We start from the raw sequence: 26027 nt of genomic DNA, 5'->3' as shown, positions 1-26027 counted from the left end.
AACTCACCACAAATCAACGTATTGCCAAACAATTGCAAAACCACATGCCTGACGATCTCCTCTGGGACATTAATGTGTTGAAATGTTTGGTACAAACTTCAGCAGAAACTGCATCGGGAGGTAATGGCTTTAAACTCAAACCATGTGCAGTCACTGTTGTGTAAGATCTCTCACTACCATGAGAAGAATGATATTTAACTACAGTGTGAAGACACACACACATACATACACACACAGCAGTTGGTCATGGAAGATACATGGGAATCCTACTGTCAAATAAATCAGGTGAGAGAAAGCTCATGCAGAGCCTATATTTAGTTTTTTTTAGTTACAAACTGTATTTATAGGTTCGCACAACTGTCTAAACTAACTACCGTACTTAGACATAATGATTATATGAAGTTATGAACTTCAACTACTCTTTTTCATACATAAGCATAGAAGAAACACATGCAGTAGTAATAAACTAGTTTTAAAACACAGGGATTTACGTGACCCAAAAATACACTTGATTTTCATAATGTGTGAAACAATAACTGGAATGACAAACAAATAAACTATATAATTAAATAAAATAAATAAAAACTAAAACCAAATAAATAAAAAAATGTTTTTATTTTTCTATTTTTTCAATAGAAAAAATATTAATTAATCTATTAATCTTTCTTCCCCTAAGAAAAGCTATTATGTCACTTTGTTACCTTTTTTTTTTTTTTTACCTTGTCTGCACATGCTGTCGAAGGTCAACACTATATATGTCATGCAATCTTTTCACGACAGCAATGTGTGTTTTCTTATTGCAATTAAATAAATGAATGTATTTTATTGCATAATTGTGACCATCACTAGTCCTCCCTAAGGAAGGGTAAGAACACTTTATTATAGGGAGGATGTAAAAAGAGAGGCCAGTGTTACACCTAGGTGAGGGGGAAGGGAACAGGGAAGAGAAAGAGACTCAAGGTAGGAAATGGAAATAGTGGGGAAGAATTGATTATTTTAAAGTGAGATGTGAAGTTGTTGTGCATATTGTTCTTATTGTGTAGTGTATTCAAGCCAGTCCGGTGATGAGTGTGGATATAATGGTGGTGGCTGTGGATATACCTGGAGTGGTAATACCTAAAACAGGTATTTGGGATCAACGTGTCTAAGGTTAAGCCCAGCACGAGTTTTATCCCGCAGCCCAAGACATGCCAGTGCATCGTAGACCAATGTGTGTGCAAAAACCACTACTGCAAACCCAAACCACTGGGCCCAAAGATGCAGCCAGGCCAGCAGAAAGAGCGTGGTCCAAGGAACCCCAGGCTACCCCCCATGACCGAGCAGCACCCCAGATGCCCCCAAGATCCCAAGCCGAGGGGCAGCCACTGCCCCCCACATACACATCCGAGAAAGCCCTAAGGAGCCGAGGACCCAGCCCACCCCGCCACCGACTCCCCCAGCCGAGACCCCAGCAGAGGAGCCAAGGCCCACTCCCAGCAGACAGCCAGAACTGCGCCCAGAGCCAGCAGGGACCGGAACCCAGGTCAGAAGGACCTGGATCAGAAGCAGCACCAACAGCAGCCTAGGGCACCAAGGGGATGCTGCAAGTTGCCCCGCCGGCCCCCAAGCACACCGGCTGAGCCCCCCAGAGCACCCCAGATCACCTTTTATTGATGCCGCCCGCGCGATGAGCCTTAGTAATTACTGAAGTTAGCCCCGCCCCCCAAGGGCCTAGTTGTGCATATCATATAAGCACTGTTCATTGACATTGTGGGAAAAATGTCCTGCATTGCATTATGGGATGTGGAGTCCCGTAGACAGATGCATAGAAGTTATTTGTGTTTTTTATAGTTCATTCTTATGTGGTGCTACAGTTTGCTTATTGTAGTTATTGTGTTGTGTAATCAGTTCAGCAAGGGACTTTGTTACCTTTAATTTGTGTTCTTTTCGGTTGACAATCACAGCAGTGATCTGTTGGTCCATAAAAACCAGAATTGTGACCAGGAGAGCAGGAAGCGCAGACGCCAGGTACACCCACCAAGGGTTTCCACCAAATGGGGGAACAAACCAGCCTCGTTTTGGACTTGTTGGCTATAAGAGAGAAAATGCTATCATGAAGTAAGTCCATATTTGCACTTAAAGTAAGTGAGCAGGGAAAAGACATTTACCTTGAATTCACTTGGCACGATAAGTTTAGGAGTGTCAACTCCTACGAGCATATCGACCCCACAGAAAATCAGGATGGCCAGGATGATGGCAAAGTCGCTGATGAGTTTTCTCACCTGTTAAAAAGAACAGTAAAATACCAGTAAGCACCTGCTTCTTTTTGTTTTTTTAGATGATGTTTTAGGTTTTGATTGAAGAGCATGTTTTACTTTTCGACAATAGGGATGCTTACAGTGGTGGGGAAGAACGGGCTGGTCTTAAACTTCTTCAGACACATGGAGCATGTGTAGGTGCCAAAGAACAAGATGAAGGACATGAGGGCGATATCTGGCACAAAGCCACAGGCCTTCCCAACCAACTCTCCTTTGTACTTCAAGCACTCGGTCTTAGTGAGCGACGACCAGGTGGCGTTCACTGGCTGCAGAGGAAGCAGAGTAAACTATGAGTGGAAAGTATCCATTCAATGGTAGGTCCCATGTTATACAAATTTCACTTTTTAATTGTTTCCTAACAGTAATATGTATCGCCATAGCCCAGTGGTGCACTGGTACAAAAATTCAGCCCTGACATCTTGTGTCCAGACCAGCCCACTACATTATCAACGACAGCATGTATAAGCCGTTATTAATAAATAACGTAATAAAAGCCTTAAAAGACATGGATATAATGAAAAGAGTGGATGGACAGAGGCATAAACATGCAGACTTTCACACGAACACACACAGACCTCGGTAAACGGAACAGGCTTCACCGGTCGGCAGGCACTAAGACCCAGAGGCCGAGTAAGTGCTTCCCTCTACTGCATGTACAGGCTGTAATATCATCAGTTTATAATTTTACCTGTTGTTAAAGCTACTGTCTTTACCAGGGAGCAAATATTTATTCCTGGTGATTGTTTTCCGGAGTTTTACTGGGCTCACTCAGTCACATTAAGGAAGGTTGTGGTCATTATACGGGGAGGATTAAAGAATGAATAAAAGATTGTTTTATCCCGTTCTTCTCCGTGTTATTATCACATTATAAAAAAGTTTAAAAATAGCAGGAATTAGTGCTGGTCTTGAACGGTCTTGAGGGAAAATCCCGAGTCCGGGCAGCCCGAGTCCGAGACAAGACCGAGTCAAAATGCTTCCGAGTCCGAGACGAGACCGAGACCTTTAAAATTTGGTCTCAAGACCAAGACCGGTTTCGAATACTACAACAATACCTGGTTCCTCTTTATTTGTCTATTTTTTGGCCACCTGTTAATGCTTGCTAGTAAAAAAAAAAAAAAAAAATGTAGTGGACCTTTGCCAGGTGGCCAGTCCACCCCTGCCACAGTCTCATTATGAGGCTCCAAAAGTAAAAAAATTATGACGTCATAAGCGGAATAACTCCTCCTACTGACCTTCCCTCCACCCCTGCAGGGAGGTGAGCTCCACCCTCATTATTTTCTTTGCTGGTAATCAGACATGGTGAAGGCAAGAGGAGCATTGCACAAGTTTATTTTTCCTTCCCTCAGCTGAGCCTCTCAGGACCAAGTGGCTGGATTTTATCTTGGCTGGATGTTACCAAAAGACATTCCTAAACGCTTGTATGTGTGTGCCTGACCTTTCAAGGAGGACTACTTTGAAAACATGGGCCTGTAAGCTACAGAGCATGCTTAGCTCAAAGACTCAAGATAAAGCACGACACTGCACCAACAATTAATGACTCAAGCACAAAGGTGGAAGATGTAAGTTCATATCATTTTGTGTTTCTTTTACTGCATAAGCCTAACTAGCATGATAAGCTGCTGGCTGTTAAAATGTCTGTGTATCGTTAGCACGGAAGCTAACACTGCTCATTAGCATAACCGGAAGTACACTCAGAAACAGCCTGTTCTCAGGGAAGCTCATAAGAGCATTTTTTTTACCTCTGAAATTTATTTATTTATTTTTTTTATTTATTCAGTTTATTTCCGACATGGTTACATTCACTTTTTTTTTTTTTACATTTTTTTTTTTTTTTTGTACATGCCGAAAAAGGAGACGAGAGAAGCAGTTTGCTTATCTGGGTCCCGTCCCCTGTTTTACCATCGCAAATTTACATGGGTTTACATGTCTCTCTAGTCAAACATTCTTGAGTTGTTCTGAACAGTCCTTTTTTGTGTATTCTCATCTGTAGTCAGTGTTGTCTTGTTTTTATTCCTCCTCCTCTCTATCGTTGTTCGTGTTGGCCTTGTTCCCTGCCAGACGTTGTTAGCATTCCTGCAGTTCAAGAATAGTTCCTCTTTCGAAGGTGTTTGGAAGGTTTTTCTCTTTTCATCCATAATGTCACCACTCGGGAATGTCTCTTTTGGACACACAAGTGTGCAGCTTGTTTTGTCTCTACATCAAGGTTAATCCAGCTGTTGTTAGTGCTATTGGCAGTGTTGTATTTTCCACTGTTAGATTTAACTTGTATAAACACATTATTATATCTTAGTTCATAAGCAAGGTAGTAATTTCATTGTATTATATCTTAGTTCATAAGCAAGGTAGTAATTTCATTGTACAGGAAAACGTGTTTCTAACTGCACATATGACAATAAACACTTTGAATTTAAATTTAATGTAATCCTTAATCACCCCACCACCTAGCAATTGAAATGAATAAATGACAGACCTTTTTTACTCTTGGTTTCCACATTTGATTTAGTCTCCGTCTCACACAGTGGTGTGATATAAATCCTGCAGTTTCTTGTCCACGTCCTCACAATTTTTCCTCCTTTTTTATTTGGCGTGCCTTCCATGCAATGCATGTATTTTGTTTCGTCAGGTTTTTATTGATGTACACCTTCGTTCCCTTCAGTTTATTTCCTTGCTTCAGTAGTTCTCCTTTGAATTTCATATTCGTGAAGGTTATTTTTACAGCTCTGTTATCATTTTTCTTTGGCAGGAGATGGCAGGAGTTGATGTTGTCAGGGTTCAGGACAATGTCCTTCGACTCCAGGTAGTCAATGACCTGTTGTTCAATCGATTTTGTTTCTTCGTCACTCGCGTAACTCCTGGGTTTTATCTTTAGGCCTGTGATGATGACATCTTTCTCTCTTTCCTTTTGTTCCAGCTGTTCAACCCTGGCGTTCAACAATTTTATCTCTTCAGCATTTCTTTCATTCTTTTCTTTCAGTACCTTTGCTTCGCTTTGTAGGTTTTCCAGTGAGTTTTCCAGCGTCTTTTCCAACGACTTTATCTCGGCAGATAGGTTTCGTAGACCCTCGCGTATCATCTCCTTGACCTCTTCCAAACCCGAATTGGGTTCTGAAGGGCCTCCCTGCGGTTTTTTCACCATTTTCCTTCAGTCTTGGGCCCAATTTTTCAGGCTGTTCAGCTGTAGCCAACTGTAGCCAAGGTCGTGTTATCGGAGCGAATGAAAACACGTCTGCTCTCTCCAAAGACCAGAGACAATTCAGGAAAAGGATGCATTTGGGGCAATACACCTCAAATACTATTGTGTTGGGCTTCTGAGACCGATGTGATACAGAATGAAAAGCAGTATAATATGGGACCTTTAACAATTTGAAAAGATGGGTCAACAACTACTGTATATTATTGACATCTTACTGTTCTCTTTGACAAAGACAGTTTTAGTCTTTGCACTTACCAGATCAGTATTGTTCCAGAACCATATTGAAGTACTTAAAGGGTCTCCGACGATATCCGTATTGTTTACTGCAAAAAAAAAAAAAAAAAAAGAAAATCCACTGAATTTATCAGATTTGAACAATGTAAATCAACTTTCTAATTTTTCTAAAAGAGCAACATACAAAAGCAGTTCGTACTTTGCACATCGGCCAAGTTATTTAAACTGTACAATTTGGGAAATTCGAAAAGAAGAAGAAGAAAAAAAAAAAAAAGCTCTCAAAGTATGACACACGTTTCCATATTTACATATTTTAGGAAAAGATGTCATTTTATTTCTTTTGAAAAGATGGAGAAAAAGAGGGAGTTTTTCTTCCCATTGTCACTAAATGCTTGCTCATGTGGATCTTGTTGGGTTCTTTATTTTTTACTACGGACTTTATAGTTTGTTCAGCGCTTTGAGATGACTATGTTGTATTTTGCGCTATATAAATAAAGTTGAATTGAATTTAATTGAAAAGTCAGAAGGTTAAGTGCTTACTTCATGCAGAGACGTTTCTGGCTATACGCTGGCTAAGCAATTGCAAATCCCTTTTACCCTAATATGTTTCAAATTAAATGTTAATAAACTGTTCTCGTAAGCAGTGGTTAGTGTTTTTGAGTTCTGTTCTTGCTCTTATATTGATAAATAACATTGTGAATACTCAATATCCGATTGATTAATTAACTTAAAAGATTGCTGGTTTTTCTCCAATTTTAATGTTTTATCACTTGTCTTTTCTGAGTGGTGACTGAAGATGTTTGATTTTAAAATAAAAAAAGGTTTTAATGACTGTAGCTCTTTCCAATGGTAAACTCCTTTCTTGAAAACAATCTTCACAAAGCTAGAAATGCTCAGAGATCAAAAGTAGTCTAATACTAGTCTGTGCCACAAGATGGCATTGGGAGTCACTCTAACTGATTATCACTGAACCAAAACAAATCGTCAAAAATTGAACAACAATGATATTTTTTCAGTTTTCTTCCAACTAAAAACATCTCTCATTCTCCTTTTTTGGTAGACTTTTTTTGCTTGGCAGAAAGAAAAAGAAAAACACATAGAACACAAGGTTTTCATCTTAAATGTCCTATTATGATAACAATAATGTGATGTAATAATTCAATGCATAAGTACTTCAAAGTAAAACCAAGTCTTACTAAGAACAGTGGGTGCCATACACGAACAGTCAAACTGCGTCACGTATTCCGTCCTGAAGTCAGAGTTAATGGGATAGTGATGAGCTAATTTGAGCATCTTCTTAAAGGCATCGTAGATGAAGATGAAGCTGATGAGACAGGAGAAACCCTCCTCGGTGAAGCGGGTAAAGTACTGAACCAAAAAGCTGGCATCTGTGGCGACGAGCACCAAGCATAAGAACGCTGACCATAGACCGATCCACAGACGGAACTCCAAATAGTCAAAGTCATTATCTCTACAAAGAGAGAAAACAGTGATTCAAACAGTAAACAATGGGTGCAAAGAGGATGTGACAACAATACCTGGTTAGCATTTCAAATACTTTTCATAAAAAAATATGCATCACTTGACAGTTTCTGTAAAACTTTTATTGTGAATTTTAGACTTTTTAGACTCATTTATACTCAGTTACAAACAGAATTTAACTATCTTTCCATCACCTATGTATTAGCAAAACCACTACCCAATGGCAGCTCCGATTCTGCCGTTTATGGCAGAATCGGAGGATGGAACAACAAAAACACGTTTTTTCGGAGAGATTGTAATTAAGGACGTAGGAAGATGACACTTAACTACCAAAAGAAGAAAAGTTCCTTATGTTCTTCTTCATTTGACAGAGAATTACCAATTGAAGAGTGAGATCCAAAATACGAGCTTTGTAAATATAAACACAATAATTACTCCTAGGCAGAAGTCAACAATATATATTTATAATGAAACCACTTTTCAAAAGCTATGATATTAAAAGACGGAGCCAGAGTTTGAAGAGCCAAAAAGCAAATTTCTCGGATGAACTTGTGGAGTACAAATACACATATAAAGAATTTGTTTTATTGATATCCTTTAACTCTGTGGCTCTGAGTCATCTTTTCTTTGGCATCTAGGACTGAATCAGTTTATCTGAGAATGAGAGTGAAGTTCCTCCAAGTCTTCCAGAGATAACGAGTAAAAAGTTCAATGCAGACATGAACTGCGTGCAAGTCATACATTAACTTAAACCTATCCTGTGCAAACCTGCTGAAGTTGAAAAGCAGTCGCTCAAAGACCAAAACCGGCCCAGTGCTGCTGAGGATGATGAGAGGTTGACCACCCAGCAGACAGAAAACCCCGCCAGCTATAGCTGTGCCCAGGAAACTCTCCAAAACACCCTGTACACACACACACACGCACGCACATAAGCGCACACAGGAACAGCTATGAAATACCTCACATCAAAGACAGATAACAAGCGTAATAGTTTCAAGAGAGTTCAAGGTTCGACCTGCATGTTCTCTGTGGCGTCCCCCAACAGACCGCCAAAGGTGATGGCGTTGGTCACAGTTCCAAGGTAAATAAATATCATGGCCGACAGGGCCTGGATGTGAAACGCATCAGTGAAGTCACTGATGAAGAAAGGCGCTTTTCTTTTTATGTCAAGTATGAGACCTCCGCAGAACCTGAACACAGAAAAAGAAAAGGAAGAGTTGTGTCTGTAGAGACTAACATGCTGCAACGGGGTCAACCAATATAACAATTTAAACCCGTATTTACTGTGTCAGAAAGTTGACTTAAATACCTTGTTAATTGTCAGAAACATTTTCAAGTAATTGATTTAATATATATATATATATATTAAATCTATATTATATATTATATATTATATACTATATATTAAATATATATATATTTTTTTTTTTTTTTTTTTTACATATATATACTGTATATATTGTTATTGATTATGCCTGTCTTTTTCTATATTTACTGTTAGCACCAAAACAAAGTTTTAATATTGTGTAGAGGGGTCACCAACATGGTGTCCATGGGCACCAGGTAGTCGCATGGACCATATGAGATGCCCTCAGCAGCTAGTCTCCAGTGAGCTCAATCTAAAATCTGATTTACTTTCCAGGATTTCATTAACCATCTTTTAATGTTTATTTTCACTGAAACATTGTGACAAATGTTTTGCAGATCTGGTGTATGGTCAGTGGTGTGTTATATATATACAGTATAAGATATATCTTTAAAAGGCATTTTCTATAAAATGTAATGAAAATGAAACAAATGCATTAATTAGGAGAAATAAAGTGTTTCAGATTGAAAACTCAACATTTCCTATCTCTTTAAGTTACTGCTAGCCTTTCTTATTATCTTACCCTCTAATTAGGAAGTGCTTTTCTAACTGGTAGCCCATCAAACTATACAGTACCTATGAAGTAGCTCAGTTTCAGAAAGGTTGGCAACCACTGGTATAGACTATAAACTGTTTCTGATTGTGATTATCCATTGGCAAACCATCATTGACAGCATCATACCTCCCAGTCTTCTGGAGCTCCTCCCCTATAGAGTGTCCTCCACCTCCATGACCTCCGTCATGCGGCATGTCTCCGTTCATCTGAGAGTCACCTCCTGCATACATGTTTTTCCTGGAATACACAAAGCCTAAATTAACACTTGTTATTAATTTAAAAAAAATTAAAAATTGTTTCTTTGATATCATAAATCCATAAAGGTCTTAATTTTGAAAACAATATTGTATTGGAGATAGTTAACAAATAAATATACTGTGAATCAATAACAAAATGTGATTTGTGCACTCCTAATATTTCTGAGCTGATGCTAGCAGGCTAATCCGTTAGCCTGACCACTTTTGTAAAGACCACAAAGACATTGAGTCATCTATGGACTTTCCTTTGCTTATTACAAAAAAAAATTACACATTTACACAAACATTCGAAAACTAAACATGTTTCAAGCATTTTTCTTCAATGTCCCAAAGTCATGTTTGAGGAATTGAAAGATGTTGATTACAAAGTACAGTGTGTTCAAAGCTAGCATGCTAAAAGCAGCACATCTGTTTACATGCAAGCTCAACACGTTATTACGTTTTAAATATCTAATTTTTTCTAACCATGTCATGAGAATGTCTTTCAAGACAACAACAGCTGCTTTAGCTACTTCCATAATATGTCACAGCTCTATCTACGTATATCTATATCACTTGTAGTTTATCCAAATGTTCTACATCCTGACTTTCTCACATGTTGACCTGTTTGTTCTGCCGGGTTGACAGCAGCAAACAATGATAATCAAGCCTTCACTGCATTGATGGGTAGTTTAATCTAAATCCACTAACCGTCATTAATAATTAAACACCAACAACTTGATGCTTTCAGTGAAACTGCTGCCACTGTATTTCTTTAACATGCAGCTGCATGCGCACACAGCATTAAGAGGACATATCCTAAATATTTAATACTGACCAGCTTGACCTCACGTTTGTAACTGCACTTACACTTTCACTTATGGATAACCTTTGTGTAAAATTGGTTGGCAATTAATTTCACATGTTAGTATAAGTGAGCTTCAAGGTCTGAATGTAAGGTACCTAATAAGTAACCAGCAGGGTAACACAAAGCCTGAGGTGGTCTCAGATGAAACCACTCCAAGACTTCTTAAGCTGTTGACCTTCATGTCAAGCAACACTTATTACTTAAATAGCTTGTACTGTGTCAAGATATGAACATACATGCTTATGAATGGTCTTTTTTCATCCACGTTAACTAAATTTAGACAGTGTAAAGACAAACTTCCGGTGGATAGACCTTTTGTCAGCGGGAGGAAGGTTTTTCGGAGGCTCTATCCTGATTGCCGGGTCCCACTCTCCAGGAGGAAGTACGATCACCTCGTCCAGGAACTCATCAATTCCTGCCAGAAGGTCTTGCCTGTCCTTGGCCTTGTATGCAATGTCATGAAAAACCTGAACACAGACAGAGGGACAAACAAAGCATTCAAGTATGAAAGATGCAGTCTGGTGGGGTAGAGAGAGAGAGAGTAGTAAACATTGTGAAGATGGAAACATGAAAAAACAATTTGATCAGCGTTTTGATTCACTTAGTCTATAGGACCTCATCTAATGTGAAAAGTATTGCATGATGCTTAGTTTTGAAACTGCTTTTGTTTTCTGGCTAAGCAACCAGGAAAAATATCAGTCAAATTTATGAACTTGGTCCGTTGTGAATTACACTTCCTCCAAATAAAGTAGAAGTTCTTTAATTTTAAATGATTTAATTAAAGCTGCTGGTGATGATAACTAATATTTTTTAAACTGTATCTCTATTTCATCCCAAAGTTGTTCTCGATTCCGTTCCATTTCTGATCTCAATATCATTGCCAACGTGACATTTCTCTTGTTTTCCTGAATTGAAAACCAAAACGAAACAATGGCGGATGTTGATCTTTTGGTTTTTCACAGAAACCCTCGATTATGCCCAAAATTGGAGTGATATCACATTACAGGGAAAAGCAAAACAAAACAGAACTAAAATGACATCCAATGAATTACTGTCTTGTCTGGTGAAGAAACGCAAGAAATCACGGTAAGAATAAAGTAAAAACACTAAAAAATATCTTCTACGGGAATCCAAATCCCATAATGCAATGCACAAAACTTTTCCAAAGTTCAAGTCACATGACCATTTCACGACAATCCTTTTGTTTATAATGGAGTCAAAGACAAACTTGAGGAAACTTTGATTTATTGATCTATGAGGCCTACACTATGGCTGTTAGAAATGGCATACTTCATACAATGCACCACAAACTCAATGAGTGTATACTGTCTATTATATACTATACGTATGATTACAATGATGATTGTTTCCACTGTAGTGTATTTCCAAGTTTCCCAAAATGCATTTTGAACCAACACTGACAAAAGCTTGAAGCATCCTGAGGCTTAATATCTCAGTTGATTCACCAGCTTGAATGTTCTGAAAGCATTTATGCGAGAAAGTGACCTAGTACAATATCAACATCTGGTCATTTGATCCATAAAGCTTGCGGAAACACATTTCATGCCGACATTTCAGAGATTTTCGGAGTCCCACCATTGTGCTACTGACAAAACTTCTGGGTAAATTAAAAAGAAGAGCCCTAGTTGCAAAACGGTTCAAAAACTAATGGCAGAAAAGCAGAGATGCTTTTGTTTTGAAAACTTGATGTTTGATTTTTAGCTTGAAGTCGGTCCCAGTACGATTTTACGTTCTGCTCGCAATGCATCATGAGTATGACTAGTGTGCCCACCGTGAATATATCCGGGTATTTCTGGCATACTCAATCTTTCCATACTATCTAATGTGAACACACTACATCCTAATTTTGACGTGAGACATTGTATGAGTAGTACGTTAGGCTGTGCTCGACATTGCATACTATCTTTATGGCTCTTATGCCAGGTTGTAATAATGTATTATAATCATGACGCTAACTTGTAGTTTCATGCAAATACTGCCTCCGATACTGTGCACTTTGATGACGGAGAATCCGCCAAATGCAAAGGAAACATAACAACATGTCTATCTTTTTTTGGCACAGAAAAAAAAAAGAATAACCTCATCTGACATCAACGTGGCGATGGCTCTGCCAATCTCATGGTACGACTTTGCTTTGCCTTTGGGTCCAAGCAGGACGAACAAGAACCTACGAAAGAATAGAAAGCAGAAAAAACAATCCAACATAACATTTAAAATTCCTAAATAGTCGGTGTTTAACATCTTAGTGAAAGCAAACATACCTCACATTTTTTTTTTCTCGTTTTATTGTCACAATCTCACCACAGTGTGTAAGATCAAGTCAAACATTTACAAGCTTATCAGCAATGCACGTCACAACAATAACTAAGTGCCGACTACAAAATGGCTTTGAGTTGTCTTGGTTAAAACAACATTACAGGTGACTGCAGCTTATCATAATTAAAACCCTTAGTTAATACAAAACCTTTAGTGAGCAGTTTCTTTAATATTATCACGATTGCCAGATGACGAACTCGCTTTACGCAAGTGCAGCATTTCTAAATTCTAAATGTGTATTAAAAAATATTCATACAAAACACTGAAAATCAATGTAATTTGATGCATTTTTACTGCACTCACGCTTAAATGCTAATATTATCATTAAACATCCACCAAATCCTTTCTGTCCATCCCAGAATAAATCCTTCACCTTGTAGGAAGAGGGACTTCCGTTAGGGCTCCGAGCATCACAGCTTGCTGCAGACGAACAAACGCCACAAACGGAGTATCCAAAAAGTCCACCTCCCCCACCAGTACGTTAGAAGCCTCTGCGTCTCTTGGCAACTTCTTCATGAACTTGTTCTTCAGCTGCGAGTACAAACGAGAGAAGCACATAGAGGTCTTCAACAGTGGGTTTTCACCAGCGCGCTGTCTGAAAATTAAAAACCTAAAACAAGACAATCTTCTTTCTCCCAGTTCTCTCATAGCATATATATGTATTTATATAACAAACCTACTGTGTGTTACTTGTTCTTTTTGTGACGAGAAATTTGTGGGACCATAAAGCCAAAGGTTAGCTATTCCTGCTGCTGAGCACTGTAGCACAATGTTTATTATTAGACAACAAATAACAACTGTGACCCAGACAAAGAGAAAATTTTAAATTTTTCATAATAAAATGAAGGATTTTCATTTACAAGTTGAAATGTTTTCTTTTTCAAATGACATCAAAAGAAAGTGTATGAATGTAAAGTCCTTCTGATTATGGTGTTTCTCAAACTTTTTAATTACAGGGACCCAATACTGGGGAGACGTTTTTCAATGACCTCATAATCCTGATGTTAATAAACATATTACTGCCATTTGTACTCCTAAATGTCATAGGAATTATCAATTCTTTGAACATTTCAACCTAAATATTGAAGATCTTTGTAGTAGAAATGATCTTAAAGAGTACCTGTACTAGTCTTCTATATAACATAACATCTGTTTAATGTATTACCAATTAAAAAAGAACACAAAAAGAAAGAAGTTTGTTTAGGCATGATAGCCATGGGGACAGCCATCATAGTGATACAGCAGTGCATCATATTCAGTATTCATATAATGTACATGGAAAATATGTTTGTTTTATTGTTGCATTGGTCCAGTTATTATTATGATTATTTTTTTATAATTATTACTTCACGAACTCACAAGCTACAGCTAGAGGACCACTGGGGGTCCTTGAACTCCACTTTAAAAACAGTAAAAAAAATAGATAGCATTCTACTTCAACCAAGCAATTTTGGTTAGGCAGTTTCATGTGATTCCAAAAATGTTTGTTCCCTTTAAAAAACTAGTTTTATGCAGCTCAAATGCTTTACTACAAGGTGAGCTGGTAGATTAAGAACAAGTTTCGTGATTTGCATTTTCAGACAAAACAGCTTTTTTATTATTAAAGATTATAATCAAAAGGATTTATTACCCTATCAGTCTGATCAGTAAGGTAGAGAATGATTATAGGCACACTATGATTTTAAAAGTAAAAGTTCAAAGACAACACAACCTAAATGTCCTGATAAGATTTTTATGAAAAATAAGTTACCTATTAACATCTAAGCAACTGAGAGCAGGAGGGAAACATTAACAAAGCTTGTTGAAAGTCTTGAGAACCTGAGCCGACACGGCCCTATTGTAAATATTACTGCGCTCTCATTATTGTTTTTCTTTTTCTGTTTTGAAAAAAAATTATTGCTGACATTTTATACAATCTTCCAAATATCACATTGTTGCTGACTTTTTTTATGCATCAGTGTTACTTTATGTACATAGTACCAAGTAACCATTTCTAATCCCATAAAAGCAGTTGCATATAAGCAAATCAATAGCTGTTAAAGTTTTTTTAGCCAGTTTTACTATTCATATCCAATAAATAATATTAGCAAAGTAGTTCCCAATGGTTCATTATTTGGCAACCAAACCACTTGTTTACATCATGTAACCATGTGCCTTTATTCCAAGGTTTTAAAAATAAAAACTCTCAAGGATCATTCATTCTGATCTCTTCTAGAGTTTTCTTTAAAGGCTTGTTAAGCGATGACAAATGTGACTTGAAAACCTGGGGGAGAGTGAAATAATATCATAACCACACAGGGTTTTCCAAAATATATTGAACTGGGACACATTTTGTTTAGTCTGAATTAAATGCCTGAGGGAGTCTAAGATCTAAACAGAGCCCAAATGAAACCTGTCTGCCCAACTGATTGTCTGGCCTTCATCCTTTTAGCCACAATATCCTGATCCTGTTGTTTTTGACCACAGAGGGCTAAGATGCTTTCAACATCTCATTCTAATGAAAATATCCCAACTGATCCCAGAACAGCAAAGACTGTCTGCAAATGATTGAGTCTAAAACGAAACGTGACGGCTGCTCTTGAAGTCTTTTTACCTATTGCTGTGCTTTACTGTTTGCCATCATAGATGCTGATTTTCCTCTTTTTAAAAGTAGGTTCTTTGATTGGGATTTGCTAATTCCGTTTGTGTATTTGTAGAAAACATTATTAAATCTAAAGCTAACTCCAGCAAGATTATTTTTGTCTTCTTCATGAATAATATGTTAAGGTTTCATTTATTCTAAGAAGATCAAAGTGGACTTCCTAAGGAACAGTTGTCTGAATAAATGGAAGCTTAACATACAACTCTAATCCTATCCAGCCAGATAGATTTGCAAGGATGACATAAACGAAAGAGCAGGTTGTCAGATGAAGTATATGTACAGCTAAACTGACAATAACATACAAAGGAAATCGTTTCTGACATGATTAACAACCCTAATGTGTGTCTTTAAGTTGGATCATTCCAGTTTAATTGATATTATCAATGAAATAGATTTTTTGTTGTTTTTTTTAACAAACATTACAGAATTAGTGTTTTTTTTTAAAGCATTAATATTATTTATTATTAATTACAATATTATTAACAAGACTGTGTAAATCCTGATAACTTTTTTTAAATAGTTGTCAATTTTTTCCAGAGAAAAATACATACATATTTTTTTTTAAAGATAGTGAGATAAACGAATGGATCACTAACTTTTTCTTTGCTTTTATTATTTTGATGAAACTGCCTGATTAATAAAAATCTACTGCAATCGTTTAGATGAACAACAGTGCTTTAACATTTGTCGTTAAACCTTCCTCTATGTCAGTAGGAAGCTCATTGAGCTGATTTCAACACTACAATCTTGGAACGACCTCCGTGATACAGCTCATTGGTGCAGCGGTGACTGCCTCACACTATAAGGTTGTCTAAGGAGCCTCCATATATGATCTGTGCATGAGCTTTAAGTGCTGATCTGTATGCTTTATTCTAAGTGCTTAATCCTGCAGTTTAATGACATTTATTGGATTAAATGGTGACGTCAGATGCCTTTTACTGTAAACATGTGACACACTAAAACAGAAAAAGACATACAGCCAGACATATAACAATAAAGATACAGTACTTAGTCCAGAGTTTATCCTAAACACAAGCAGACCTGGATAAACAAACAAACACAAAACAACAAAATACACAATACTAACTATGAGGCTATTAACATCATAGTAAAATATCCACATTTAAAACTTTGTTGTAAAATGTATGTAGGTTCGCTGACACTTCATATCTCAGTTTTTCAATGTGGAATTCTTTCAGCCAAGCTTCAAATACAGATTTCCGCATTTTCAAAATATATCTTTTGACAATAACCATTACAATGTGCTAGAAATGCCCAACACAGCAGATTCAGGATCGGGGTCAAGATTAATTTTAAACACAGAGGAATACCATTTAAATATTGAACCAAAAGTTTCTAAAAAGTGATGAGTTTTTAGTTTTAGTTTGTGAGCAATGACAAGCTTTTCCCTAAATTAAGCAAGACAGACACATTCACATAGGAATTTTGTTGTGTTGTTTTATTTTGAGAATTTAGACACTTGTAACAAGCTGGGAACACCTGATACTAATACTAAATAGGAAAACACCAAGTTAGAAGGTGAGATGGGTTCTACTTTATTATAGATAGAATATTTAATTTGGAAACTTTGTTAATGATGGTAAGTTTTTAAAAAAATGTTTAGTTTAATATATATTTCAGATGAATGTGTCGAAATTTGTTGCCTTGATTCCTGATTCCTGATTTTTGGTGAAAGTAAAGAAGGCAGGTGGTGAACATGGTCAGAATGGGATACCGTTTTGTTTTCCATTGATATTCTGCACTACTGAGGAAACTATTTTTTAAAAAAAACTAATGCTTTATCTAAACCACTCATGTTCAATCCCAATTAGAAGTTTAGAATCAACTAAACCCAAAAGTCTCATATCAAATAGTACTTTAACCCCTTTCCGCAATTTAGATTTGCTGTAATTCATTACGAAAAAAAAAATCATGGTTAACATCACAAAAAAATAACAATTTCCATGTGTGGCAACAAGTTTTGGTAGAAAAAAAAAATGTTTTTTTTCTTTCTTGATTTTCTTTTTAAACTCACAATACCACAAAGTGACATCTATGTTTTACTGACAACTTTAAACAACAATAATAATGATGATAATAATGCATTGGATTTTTATCAAGCGCTTTTCATAAACACTGAATGCACTTAACATTAGCATTAATCTTTCACTCCACACACAGTGGTGGTAAGCTACTATTGTAACCAGAGCTGCCCGCCCTGGGGGGACTGACAGAAGTGAGGCTGCCATAGTGCGCCAACGGTCCCTCCGACCACCACCAACACTCACTCACACACCACATTCATACTAGGCAATGTGGGTAAAGTGCCTTGCCCAAAGACAGAACGACAATGACTTGGCTAGAGCGGGATTCAAACCCCCAACCCTTTGGTTATTGGACGACCCACTTTCCCAATAGTGCATATATTTATGCATTAGTTACTCACCTGTTCTTTCTCTGGTTTGTCAGATATGTCGTTCAGGCTGCTGGACGCCAGAGTTCGGTGAGTAGTGGTCGGGCTATCTGTTCAGACATAGAAGTGCTGAGTAATTCTAGCAGTTTCATCATCACAGAAATGTAGGATTTTAGAGGAAAGGGCAGAAAAGAGTCAGGAAACAACCGAAACTTTACGTACCACATGCATCACCAATAGAGTAGGACGGACAAAAACGAGCTGTATGTACACTATCGGTGACTTTTAAAACAAAGATAAAGAGATTCAAAAACCAACAAAGACTAAATCCAAAGCACACCAAGGCAAAATCTGGGTTGCCAGGTCTGTGTCACTTTAATTCAGGAATAATAGATATATACAGTAGATAGATAATAGATAAAAGATATATCTCACTTTCACTATTTAAAAAGGGCTTCAATACTCAAAGCTACAGTAGATATCAACTTATCACAGTGAGCTCTGACTTTTCCGAGAATGTAACAAATATAAACAGGGGTCACAGAGACCCTGACACCAACCTGTTACCGGATCAATTTTTAAAGGACTACAAAGTGTAAATTAAATCATACACTTATTGTTTAAATATGACCAAGTTGTTTTCTGCATTAACAAAAACTGTAACCTCTGTCCCTGTGATTTAGGAGAACTGATCACTGTTTCTCAGCAACACTGTATATCAACTGTAAGTACACTTGAAAGTTTTTTTTAGTGAAGAATAGAAACAGGTCAAGTTGGAGTGAATTCTGGTGCCAATGCACCCTCAGCATTGTGGGTAGTAACACAGGTGTCAGTATGATGCAGCCAGCCATTTAGGTTTTATTTGCTTTTAGGTTTACATTAAAAAATAAAAAAAGCTTAAACTGAAATAATATGCTAAGTCAAAGCTTTGCTTTTACTCTGTGACACAAGATGGCCACATTTGTGTTTAGACTGTAACTGACCCATAAACTTGTCTGATACAAATCTCATGTTCAGGATTATGTGTCAACAACATTAACATCAACATAAAAAATAAAATCAAATGTAAACTACATTTTCTAGAAATATAAAATCAGCCAAATGCAAGAAGCACTTGTAATAACTAAAATGGATACTCTTTTAAAGTTAGTCATGGGTCAGCAGTCTGAACACAGAGTGGTTCCTTCTGAACTTACTGAGCCAGTCCATACTGGTGCTCCTTTGGGTCTGCAAGTTCTCCATTGACATGCGACCCGACAGGCAGGTCAGAGAGTTCTCAATAGGACTACGAGCTGTTAGCGGCAGCAACATGTTATGAAACCCAATCCCAGGCAAGCAAAGGAAGAAAAGGAAAGAGTGATGAAAAGCAGTGCAGACATGTCCAGTGAACCAAAGCAGAAGTTTAGATAAAAGAGCAAATCACACATTTGTTAGAACAAATGAATACTATGATATCTGAGTCTTTTTGTTTTCATTGGAGTGAGGTTCTGTGTTTCAACATTAATGATTTGTTGATAGTCAATTATCTTGAAATTATTTGGCTTTTTTGACAACATAAAATACAGCACAGCAAGCAACACAAAGCAGAAATAGCGTCAAAACACTTTTTACAAAGATGTAGATTTTTAGCATGAGCAATCTTGTGTCTTTCCTGAGAAAAAAACATGATCTAATCACATTTTAAAATAATCAAAAATGTAACTGCATTCTCTGCTTTGATATTCACACCATCTGTCATCCAAATAGAACCTTTTCACCTTTAGCGTGAGCTAAATAGTAGGATTTGTTTGGTGGATCAACTCAAACTCGTGAAAAAATGGTAATTATGCTAATCATTAGCAACAATGGACTGTAAATACCTTTAATTTTCAAAATGTAACATTGATGTAATATAATCATCAATGTTACATTATATTTTTGAAAATGAAATTAACACTGGATCACTTTAATCCTGAAGTTTGTGGCAACCAATGTTGTTGCTAACAATCCGATGTTGCTTGATTTGTAACTGAATAGCGTATTAACATCTTGTTTAGAAAAATATCTAAACAAACTCAATATACTAGTAAACATACTGTAAAGTTATTATTATTACTATTAATATTATTATTCCTTCCAAAATGGAAATAGCTATATGACACAAAATACACCCTCACCTACATGTTTTTGGAGAAATATCACACATTCTCACCATATTTCTCAAATAAACAGTTGTTTAAATGTGTAGCAAGTGTTTATAAAAGATAAACAGATGGACATCTCACTTAAAATCAGTCACAGTCGGTTTTGTGGGATTTGGCTGTATTTTAGGGTACTTTTCCACTACTTCTGGAACAGAAAAAGCTAAATAAAATAGAATCAATAACCAGATTTAACTTAATTAATCCCTATTGAGGATATTGACAAGATTTTGGGATGTTTACAATGCTATTAAATAAAATAAAATAATAAATAAAACAGAAATGGGTATAGACTGAAATGGAATCCAGAAACCAGAGGCCCTATTGTTCTTATTGTTATTTATTCATTCTATTTATTTATCTCATTTAATTGTTGTTTTTTAATTAGTTCTCCTCAGGACCTAAAGCCAATTGTGCGCTTTGTGTCTGATCTTTAATGTCATGCTTCATTGAATGCAGTGAGTAAAGTGACGTAAAGCCAGTGCACATTAAGTGAAATCAGTGCTTACAGTGACTGTGATTCATTTGCACAAAGATGAAGTTAGTCAGCATTTGTAACAGTTTTTGTTATTAACATAGAAAACTTGCATTAAAAATCCTTGATGGAAAATTATTGCCTGTATCTGCCAGCTACAATAACTGGGTTCATGCAACCTAATTTAGAAAACACAAGAAATCTAAATTAAACCAGGATATTCTCTGTATTAACACAATAAAATGGTCCAATTGGTTCAAACTTTTGTATAATTTATAGAAGACTGCATCAAACTGGCATCAGTATTACCGTTCTCCTGGTTGGAAAACAGCCTACTTGCACTGGAGACTGTCTTGCCGATGTCTGCTAGGGAGCGCAGGTTGGACTTCTTGGTCTGGTGGCGATGTTTCCGTAGCAACGTGTACATCACTTTGTCCTTCAGCTCGGGTTTCAGTTGGCCGATCTCTATCTGGTTGTCAGTGATCATCTCTGGATGAATGAAACAAATGTGTTCATTAAAGTTGCATGATCAACTTTTCACGGTGTATAAGATACAGTCAGCCAAGTGGAAGTAGTTGAAGTCGCAACTTTTACGATATTTATTAGAATGAATTGTTAAAGAATCAAATAAGATAGGATAAAGCCATTGAAGGCTAATAAAAGCAAACTACTCAAGGTTCTAAAGATGAGCACTGTAAGCTTGATAAGCTGACCTTTGAAAAAAGTGAATATCTCTTAAGCTGCTAGCAATGATCTATCACTTTTTTTTAACACAGATAAAGACATAGTCGAGGCCTCGTGGATAACATTAATGGAAAGTATTTTTTCCGCAAAATGGAAACTATTGCTCACAGATGTCTAAGGTCAAATTTGCCACTGGCTCGAGTGTTTTTGACTCCTTCCCAAACATTGGGTTTATTAACAAATCGTCATGTGAGTTATACTTTGGAAAGGTTATTGTCGTGACTTCCCCAAGTGGTGATGTGGATGATGAAAAAGGTGGTGTGGAAAAAGAGTCTTCATTGAAACGTACTTGCAAAATAATACAAAGTTTATTAAAACAAGCAGAATCAAAAACCAGGGCTGAGACAGAATCCTGGGAGAACAAAGGAGGTCAAATCATGTTCTCAGGCCAAAAACAGGAGAAAGGCAGAACTCCTATGAGAGCACTGGTGGCCACATTGTACTCTGAAGAAATCCAGCTTGGTGATCACATATATAGGCTGACAAGAAAGCCACAAATGAAGAACTCCCCTGTTTTTGATATACAGCTGTCAACGGAGACACGCCCGGAGATAAGTCAATCTACACTCCAACAGCAGGGCTGGCTGAGTTTGATTATGAAAGCATGTATCCAAACACCATGACAAGGCAATACTCAACTTTAGGTAAAATGTATATTGCATTAAATGAACATCATATTGGCGCAGACAATACACCTCACTATGCAAAGATGGTAACAAAACGGAAAAGTTTTGTGACAGAATAGTCTGAATATGCTGACACAGAGGAAGCAGAAATCTATTATTTATATTATAAGAGGTTAGACTGTGATTTTCAAAGTTACATTTCTGATATTTAATTGTGTTTCTTCACCAGACAAGGATGACAGTGATTCGCTTGCCATTATTGTTATGGTTTGTTTATTGTGTTCCCCAATTTATTACACATTACATTTCAGCAGTATTCGGGCATTTCATTTCAAAGCCACAATATCAATATGTGCCATTGTTTTGGCAAAAACTCTCAATCAGTGAAAATACCAAAAATGTGTTGAGGTGTCACTTTATAAGTGTGTTTGGGGGCACATTAGCATCAGTAGTGTATGAGAACAACTTTTGAATGAAATTCAGGTACTGTTTTAAAAATGTTAAGCAGTTTTAAAATATCTAATAGTGAGTCTTTAGGACTTTGATTCTCTGTGTTAAATATTGTAATATAATTTACTGATATAGAGAACTAGTGTTCGGAACATAACTTGTTTAAAAGAAAAGAGTTGCATGTTGTCTAAAGCAGTCATTCTCAATTGGTGGGTCGGGACCCAAAAGAAGGTCACGGACCTTTACTGGGTGGGTTGCGGAAAGCTGGTCAAAAATAAATAAATGCTTATTGTCTCACATGTTAGACTTGTTTTTTATTTTGAAATGCATGTTGCACAGTTAAATATATAGATTCATGTTTTAAAAAAAGATTATATATATGTGTGTTTTCAACAGCTATTTTTGAAAACTAAAATTTTGTTGGTTGAATTCGCGATTTCATGTCTGTGGCAAAATGTGGGTCCCAGAGTGAGACCAGTTGAGAATCTCTGGTCTAAAGTTACCCTCTACTATCAAATGATTCAGCAAATTGTGTTGGACCAATCTTTTTCCTTCTCAGTATCATGTGACCCAAAAAGCTTGACTCAGCAACACTATGGCTACGTTCACACTGCAAGCCTTAAAGCTTGATTCCGATTTTTTGTTCAGATCCAATTTTTTTGTTTGTCCGTTTACATGACCATTTAAAATGTGACCTGTATCAGAGTTGGAGAATGAATGAGCAGGTACAGAGGTGGACGAGGAAAAAGAAAAAGAAAGCAGGACCACATATGAAAGTGGTCTAAGTCTGATTTGAAAAGATCAGATATGAGTCAGATTTGAGTGTTCACACTGCTTTTAAAAAATCAGATCTTGACTCCCAAAAAATCGCATTTGGGCCACATTTGCCTGCAGTGTGAACAAAGCAAATATCCGTCTCCCCATAAAAAGCTTTATAATTCTAACCTGGCCTACCAAGCAGACTGTGATGCTACTGTGTGGGAGTCTTTATTGGATGAAACCTAAAGGTTTAACCTATTTTTTGAAAAGAAGGTCAGAAGCCTTGAATGCTTATAGAAAGCAGCCTCGGGGAGTTCCTCTCCTTGTGATGGGGTAGTGCTGCTAATGGCCCATCACTCACTTTGGCAGGCTTCAAAGAAAGGGGCCTCGCACCACTCGGCCTGTCCTCTCCGTGCAGCACAGTCAATTACTTCACATTAATCACACCCAGTGGTAACTCTCCCTCCTGCTCCCTCATGCGGACTCTCTTGTTTGGTGGTGGCATGATATCAGGAAAAGAAAGCTAAAATATAATCTCAGAGCATCCGAGGACTGTCCTTAAGTCAGGACGTTTTATAGTCTTTATCTACATGGCCTTTGGTGAATTTTGATTTTTTGATTCTCCAAAAACAGCCCAGAGAAAAACCTCTGCATCATGTGACTGACATCAATTCATGAACTGGCATGAAACGCTGCCAACCGATTGACAGATGTTTTTTTCTTCTGATGAGGGGCAAGGATCATGTTTCCTGCACCCAGTACCTTTAAGAAAGGAACATAGTTAATATGTGGACCGGCTGCTTGGGCTCAGTAATCAGAGTTGCTGCTTTCCTGAGGGGGCGGAGCATCCCATAGCACAGCATGTCAATCCATAGCTTCAGGCATCTGTACAGGGACACTAAAGACCATAACCTCAGAGGACAGATCTGCTTATTGTAAATAAGAAGCAACTTTCCATTAAGTGTTTGTGATGCTGTCTTCCAATAAATATCAAACCTGTCTGTGATAATAGAGGAAAACTTACCAACAACCTGAGTCAGCGTTGAAGCCTCAATGTCCAACATGATGGTGCCTTTCTCAATGCACGTCCGCAGCTCAAACAGGCTGTGCAGGGACAACGTGGCCACATGGGGTTTGCTCCAGCGTTCTCCACCTTTCTCCACTTTTTCTTCAAATTTGATCCACCTATTAGGATGAAAAACCGGTTATTGGTGCATGTACCTGAAGATGCCAATTTGACACAAAAAATCCCTTAAACAAAGGCTTTTTAGAAAGTAGTTGGTAACCGAGGGGTAATCTTCTTAATATCAAATGTGCACATTGTTACAGATGTTGCAATGCCATTAAAGTTGAATGGCATTGGTCATGAAACCAAAAGCAGGACAGCAGGTGCTATATTCTGCCTGTGTTCACTTCAAATAGAGCTGTAAGATCTCCAAATTAAACCATAGCAGCCATTAGCGCCTCTATAGATATGGCTTTTGATATCTGGTCATTCCTCCATCCATGGAAAATAGACATTGACTTTATTGTTTTTTATGCTAATTTCATGCCTTTTAAAAGGAATAGTGTCATGTATGTTAATTTTAGTTTTTGTAGTGTTTTATTACTACGGACAACACAAGGATGTGTGTTGTATGTTGACATTTCTGAAGCTGTTAATGGGACTTGGGATGTGCAGCCAAAACCTGCATTACCGCCACACGGGAGGCCCACATGAGAAGAAGTAGATATTATAGTGATTCAGAGGTAGAGACGTCCACCAGAGACATAAACTAACCTGACAACACATCCAATGCCACCTTGTGTGCAGCCTTGATGGCAAATGTTACCTCTACTACTACACATTATCTTTTGACAGCACTTGTAATTAACGTTTTTTTACGAGTGCCCTTTAAGTAACATGATGCCAGCAATGTATTCAAATTAAATAAGTGTATCTCTGCTTGGGTGAACTTCATGGTATGTTTTAATTCAAACTCCTACTTCCTTTTTGAGTTTTCTTTGCCCCATTTGGCTGCCAAGTTGCTAGTTGGCAGGCACCCAGCACTGGCACATTGGAACCTCCTGAGTGCACTCAGGGAGACATTGCACCAATTGTTAATCTCTGTATTCACTTGTGCGGAGTAACAAACAAGGAAGACTGAATTTTAAACTTCAAATAAAAGTGATATATTATACATTTAATTAAAGCGTCACATTTGGCTCTGCAAAAATGCTATTTAAAAAAAAGTACTCATGCAAAATCATTAGTATTATTATTATTATTATCTATCAAGTATTTCTCTTGTATCTTTTACAATTTTACTCAGTTATTATTTCTTAAATATAGACATATTAGGTTTTGGTGTGAAGTTGTTCTGGTTATGAAACATAAACGGTGCAGTTAATGAGACTTTAGTTGAGCAAATTAACCCGTATTGTATCTGAGGATTAAGTTTCCCCCCTTAGAGTGTTTCCCTCATCCAATACTAATGGTCTACAAACAATCATCCCACCACATCTAACTGGTAGGCCACACAGGAGAGGCTCATGGAAACTTACAAATGATCTAAGTTTGCAAAAAATATTGAAATATTTTCTTTTGAAATTGACTTTTAAACATTTTTATTCACTGTTTACTCGAAGGCCTTTCACATGGTTTTAATCTTTACCAGTTTGGGGTGATGGTTCCTACCTGGCCGTTTCCTTCCACTCCATCTCCTGTCCGTCCACAGACAGAAGCTCATCCAGCTCAGTGAAGAGCTGTGGAGGTGCTGGACCATCATCTTCCTCTCCGAGTATGAAGCGGATCCTCTCGGCAGCCGGTGAGACTGTAGACAGAGGGAAGATGCTACGGTTCACAGACTGGCAGTGATGCCCATTAGGCAAAGTTTTAGGCTCCGGATTTCCGTCCTCAGGTAGACCCTTCTCGTTGACCTCAGGAGGAGGTGGAGGTGGTGGGATTTTCACCGCAACCTCCTCTTCTTTCTGCTCTATGTCCTCTTCCTGATCCTCCTTCTCTTCTTGGTTATTGTTGTTCTCAGACATTTCAAAAAATTCTAAATGATAAATTTATTACTCCCACAGTTTCAGCAGAGCTAAAAAAAAATGATAATCAGAGAGAAAGACAGCGGCTCACCAAAGTCTCCAAAAATCACTTAGATCCTCATTAACGCGTTGAGTGAATA

The 26027-nt window shown here is 37.4% G+C and overlaps 1 protein-coding gene across 6 annotated transcripts in view; it reads right to left on the bottom strand.

Moving 5' to 3' along the window:
• Positions 1-26027, bottom strand: part of slc4a4a (solute carrier family 4 member 4a) — a 58034-nt gene that overhangs the window by 6008 nt on the left and 25999 nt on the right. For 5 of the 6 annotated variants that reach the window (XR_003674737.1, XM_028456456.1, XM_028456455.1 and 2 more), the window contains 15 exons: positions 25535-25670; positions 23882-24042; positions 20588-20767; positions 17657-17733; positions 12943-13100; positions 12333-12420; positions 10545-10699; positions 9255-9365; positions 8222-8396; positions 7975-8108; positions 6921-7195; positions 5746-5813; positions 2378-2563; positions 2148-2261; positions 1909-2070 (listed from right to left, as the gene is read on the bottom strand). Coding sequence is in view for 5 of the 6 variants with exons in the window: in XM_028456456.1 (XP_028312257.1) it covers positions 1909-2070; positions 2148-2261; positions 2378-2563; positions 5746-5813; positions 6921-7195; positions 7975-8108; positions 8222-8396; positions 9255-9365; positions 10545-10699; positions 12333-12420; positions 12943-13100; positions 17657-17733; positions 20588-20767; positions 23882-24042; positions 25535-25670 (2180 nt within the window). In the remaining variant the exon portion in view is untranslated. The remainder of the gene's footprint in view (positions 1-1908; positions 2071-2147; positions 2262-2377; positions 2564-5745; positions 5814-6920; positions 7196-7974; positions 8109-8221; positions 8397-9254; positions 9366-10544; positions 10700-12332; positions 12421-12942; positions 13101-17656; positions 17734-20587; positions 20768-23881; positions 24043-25534; positions 25671-26027) is intronic. The other variant, XM_028456457.1, reaches the window with a different exon arrangement.

This window comes from Gouania willdenowi, chromosome 9, assembly GCF_900634775.1.
Source record: "Gouania willdenowi chromosome 9, fGouWil2.1, whole genome shotgun sequence".
NCBI lineage: Eukaryota > Metazoa > Chordata > Actinopteri > Blenniiformes > Gobiesocidae > Gouania > Gouania willdenowi.
The sequence above is the reverse complement of the archived record's forward strand: the minus strand, read 5'-3'. Positions and strand labels throughout refer to the sequence as shown.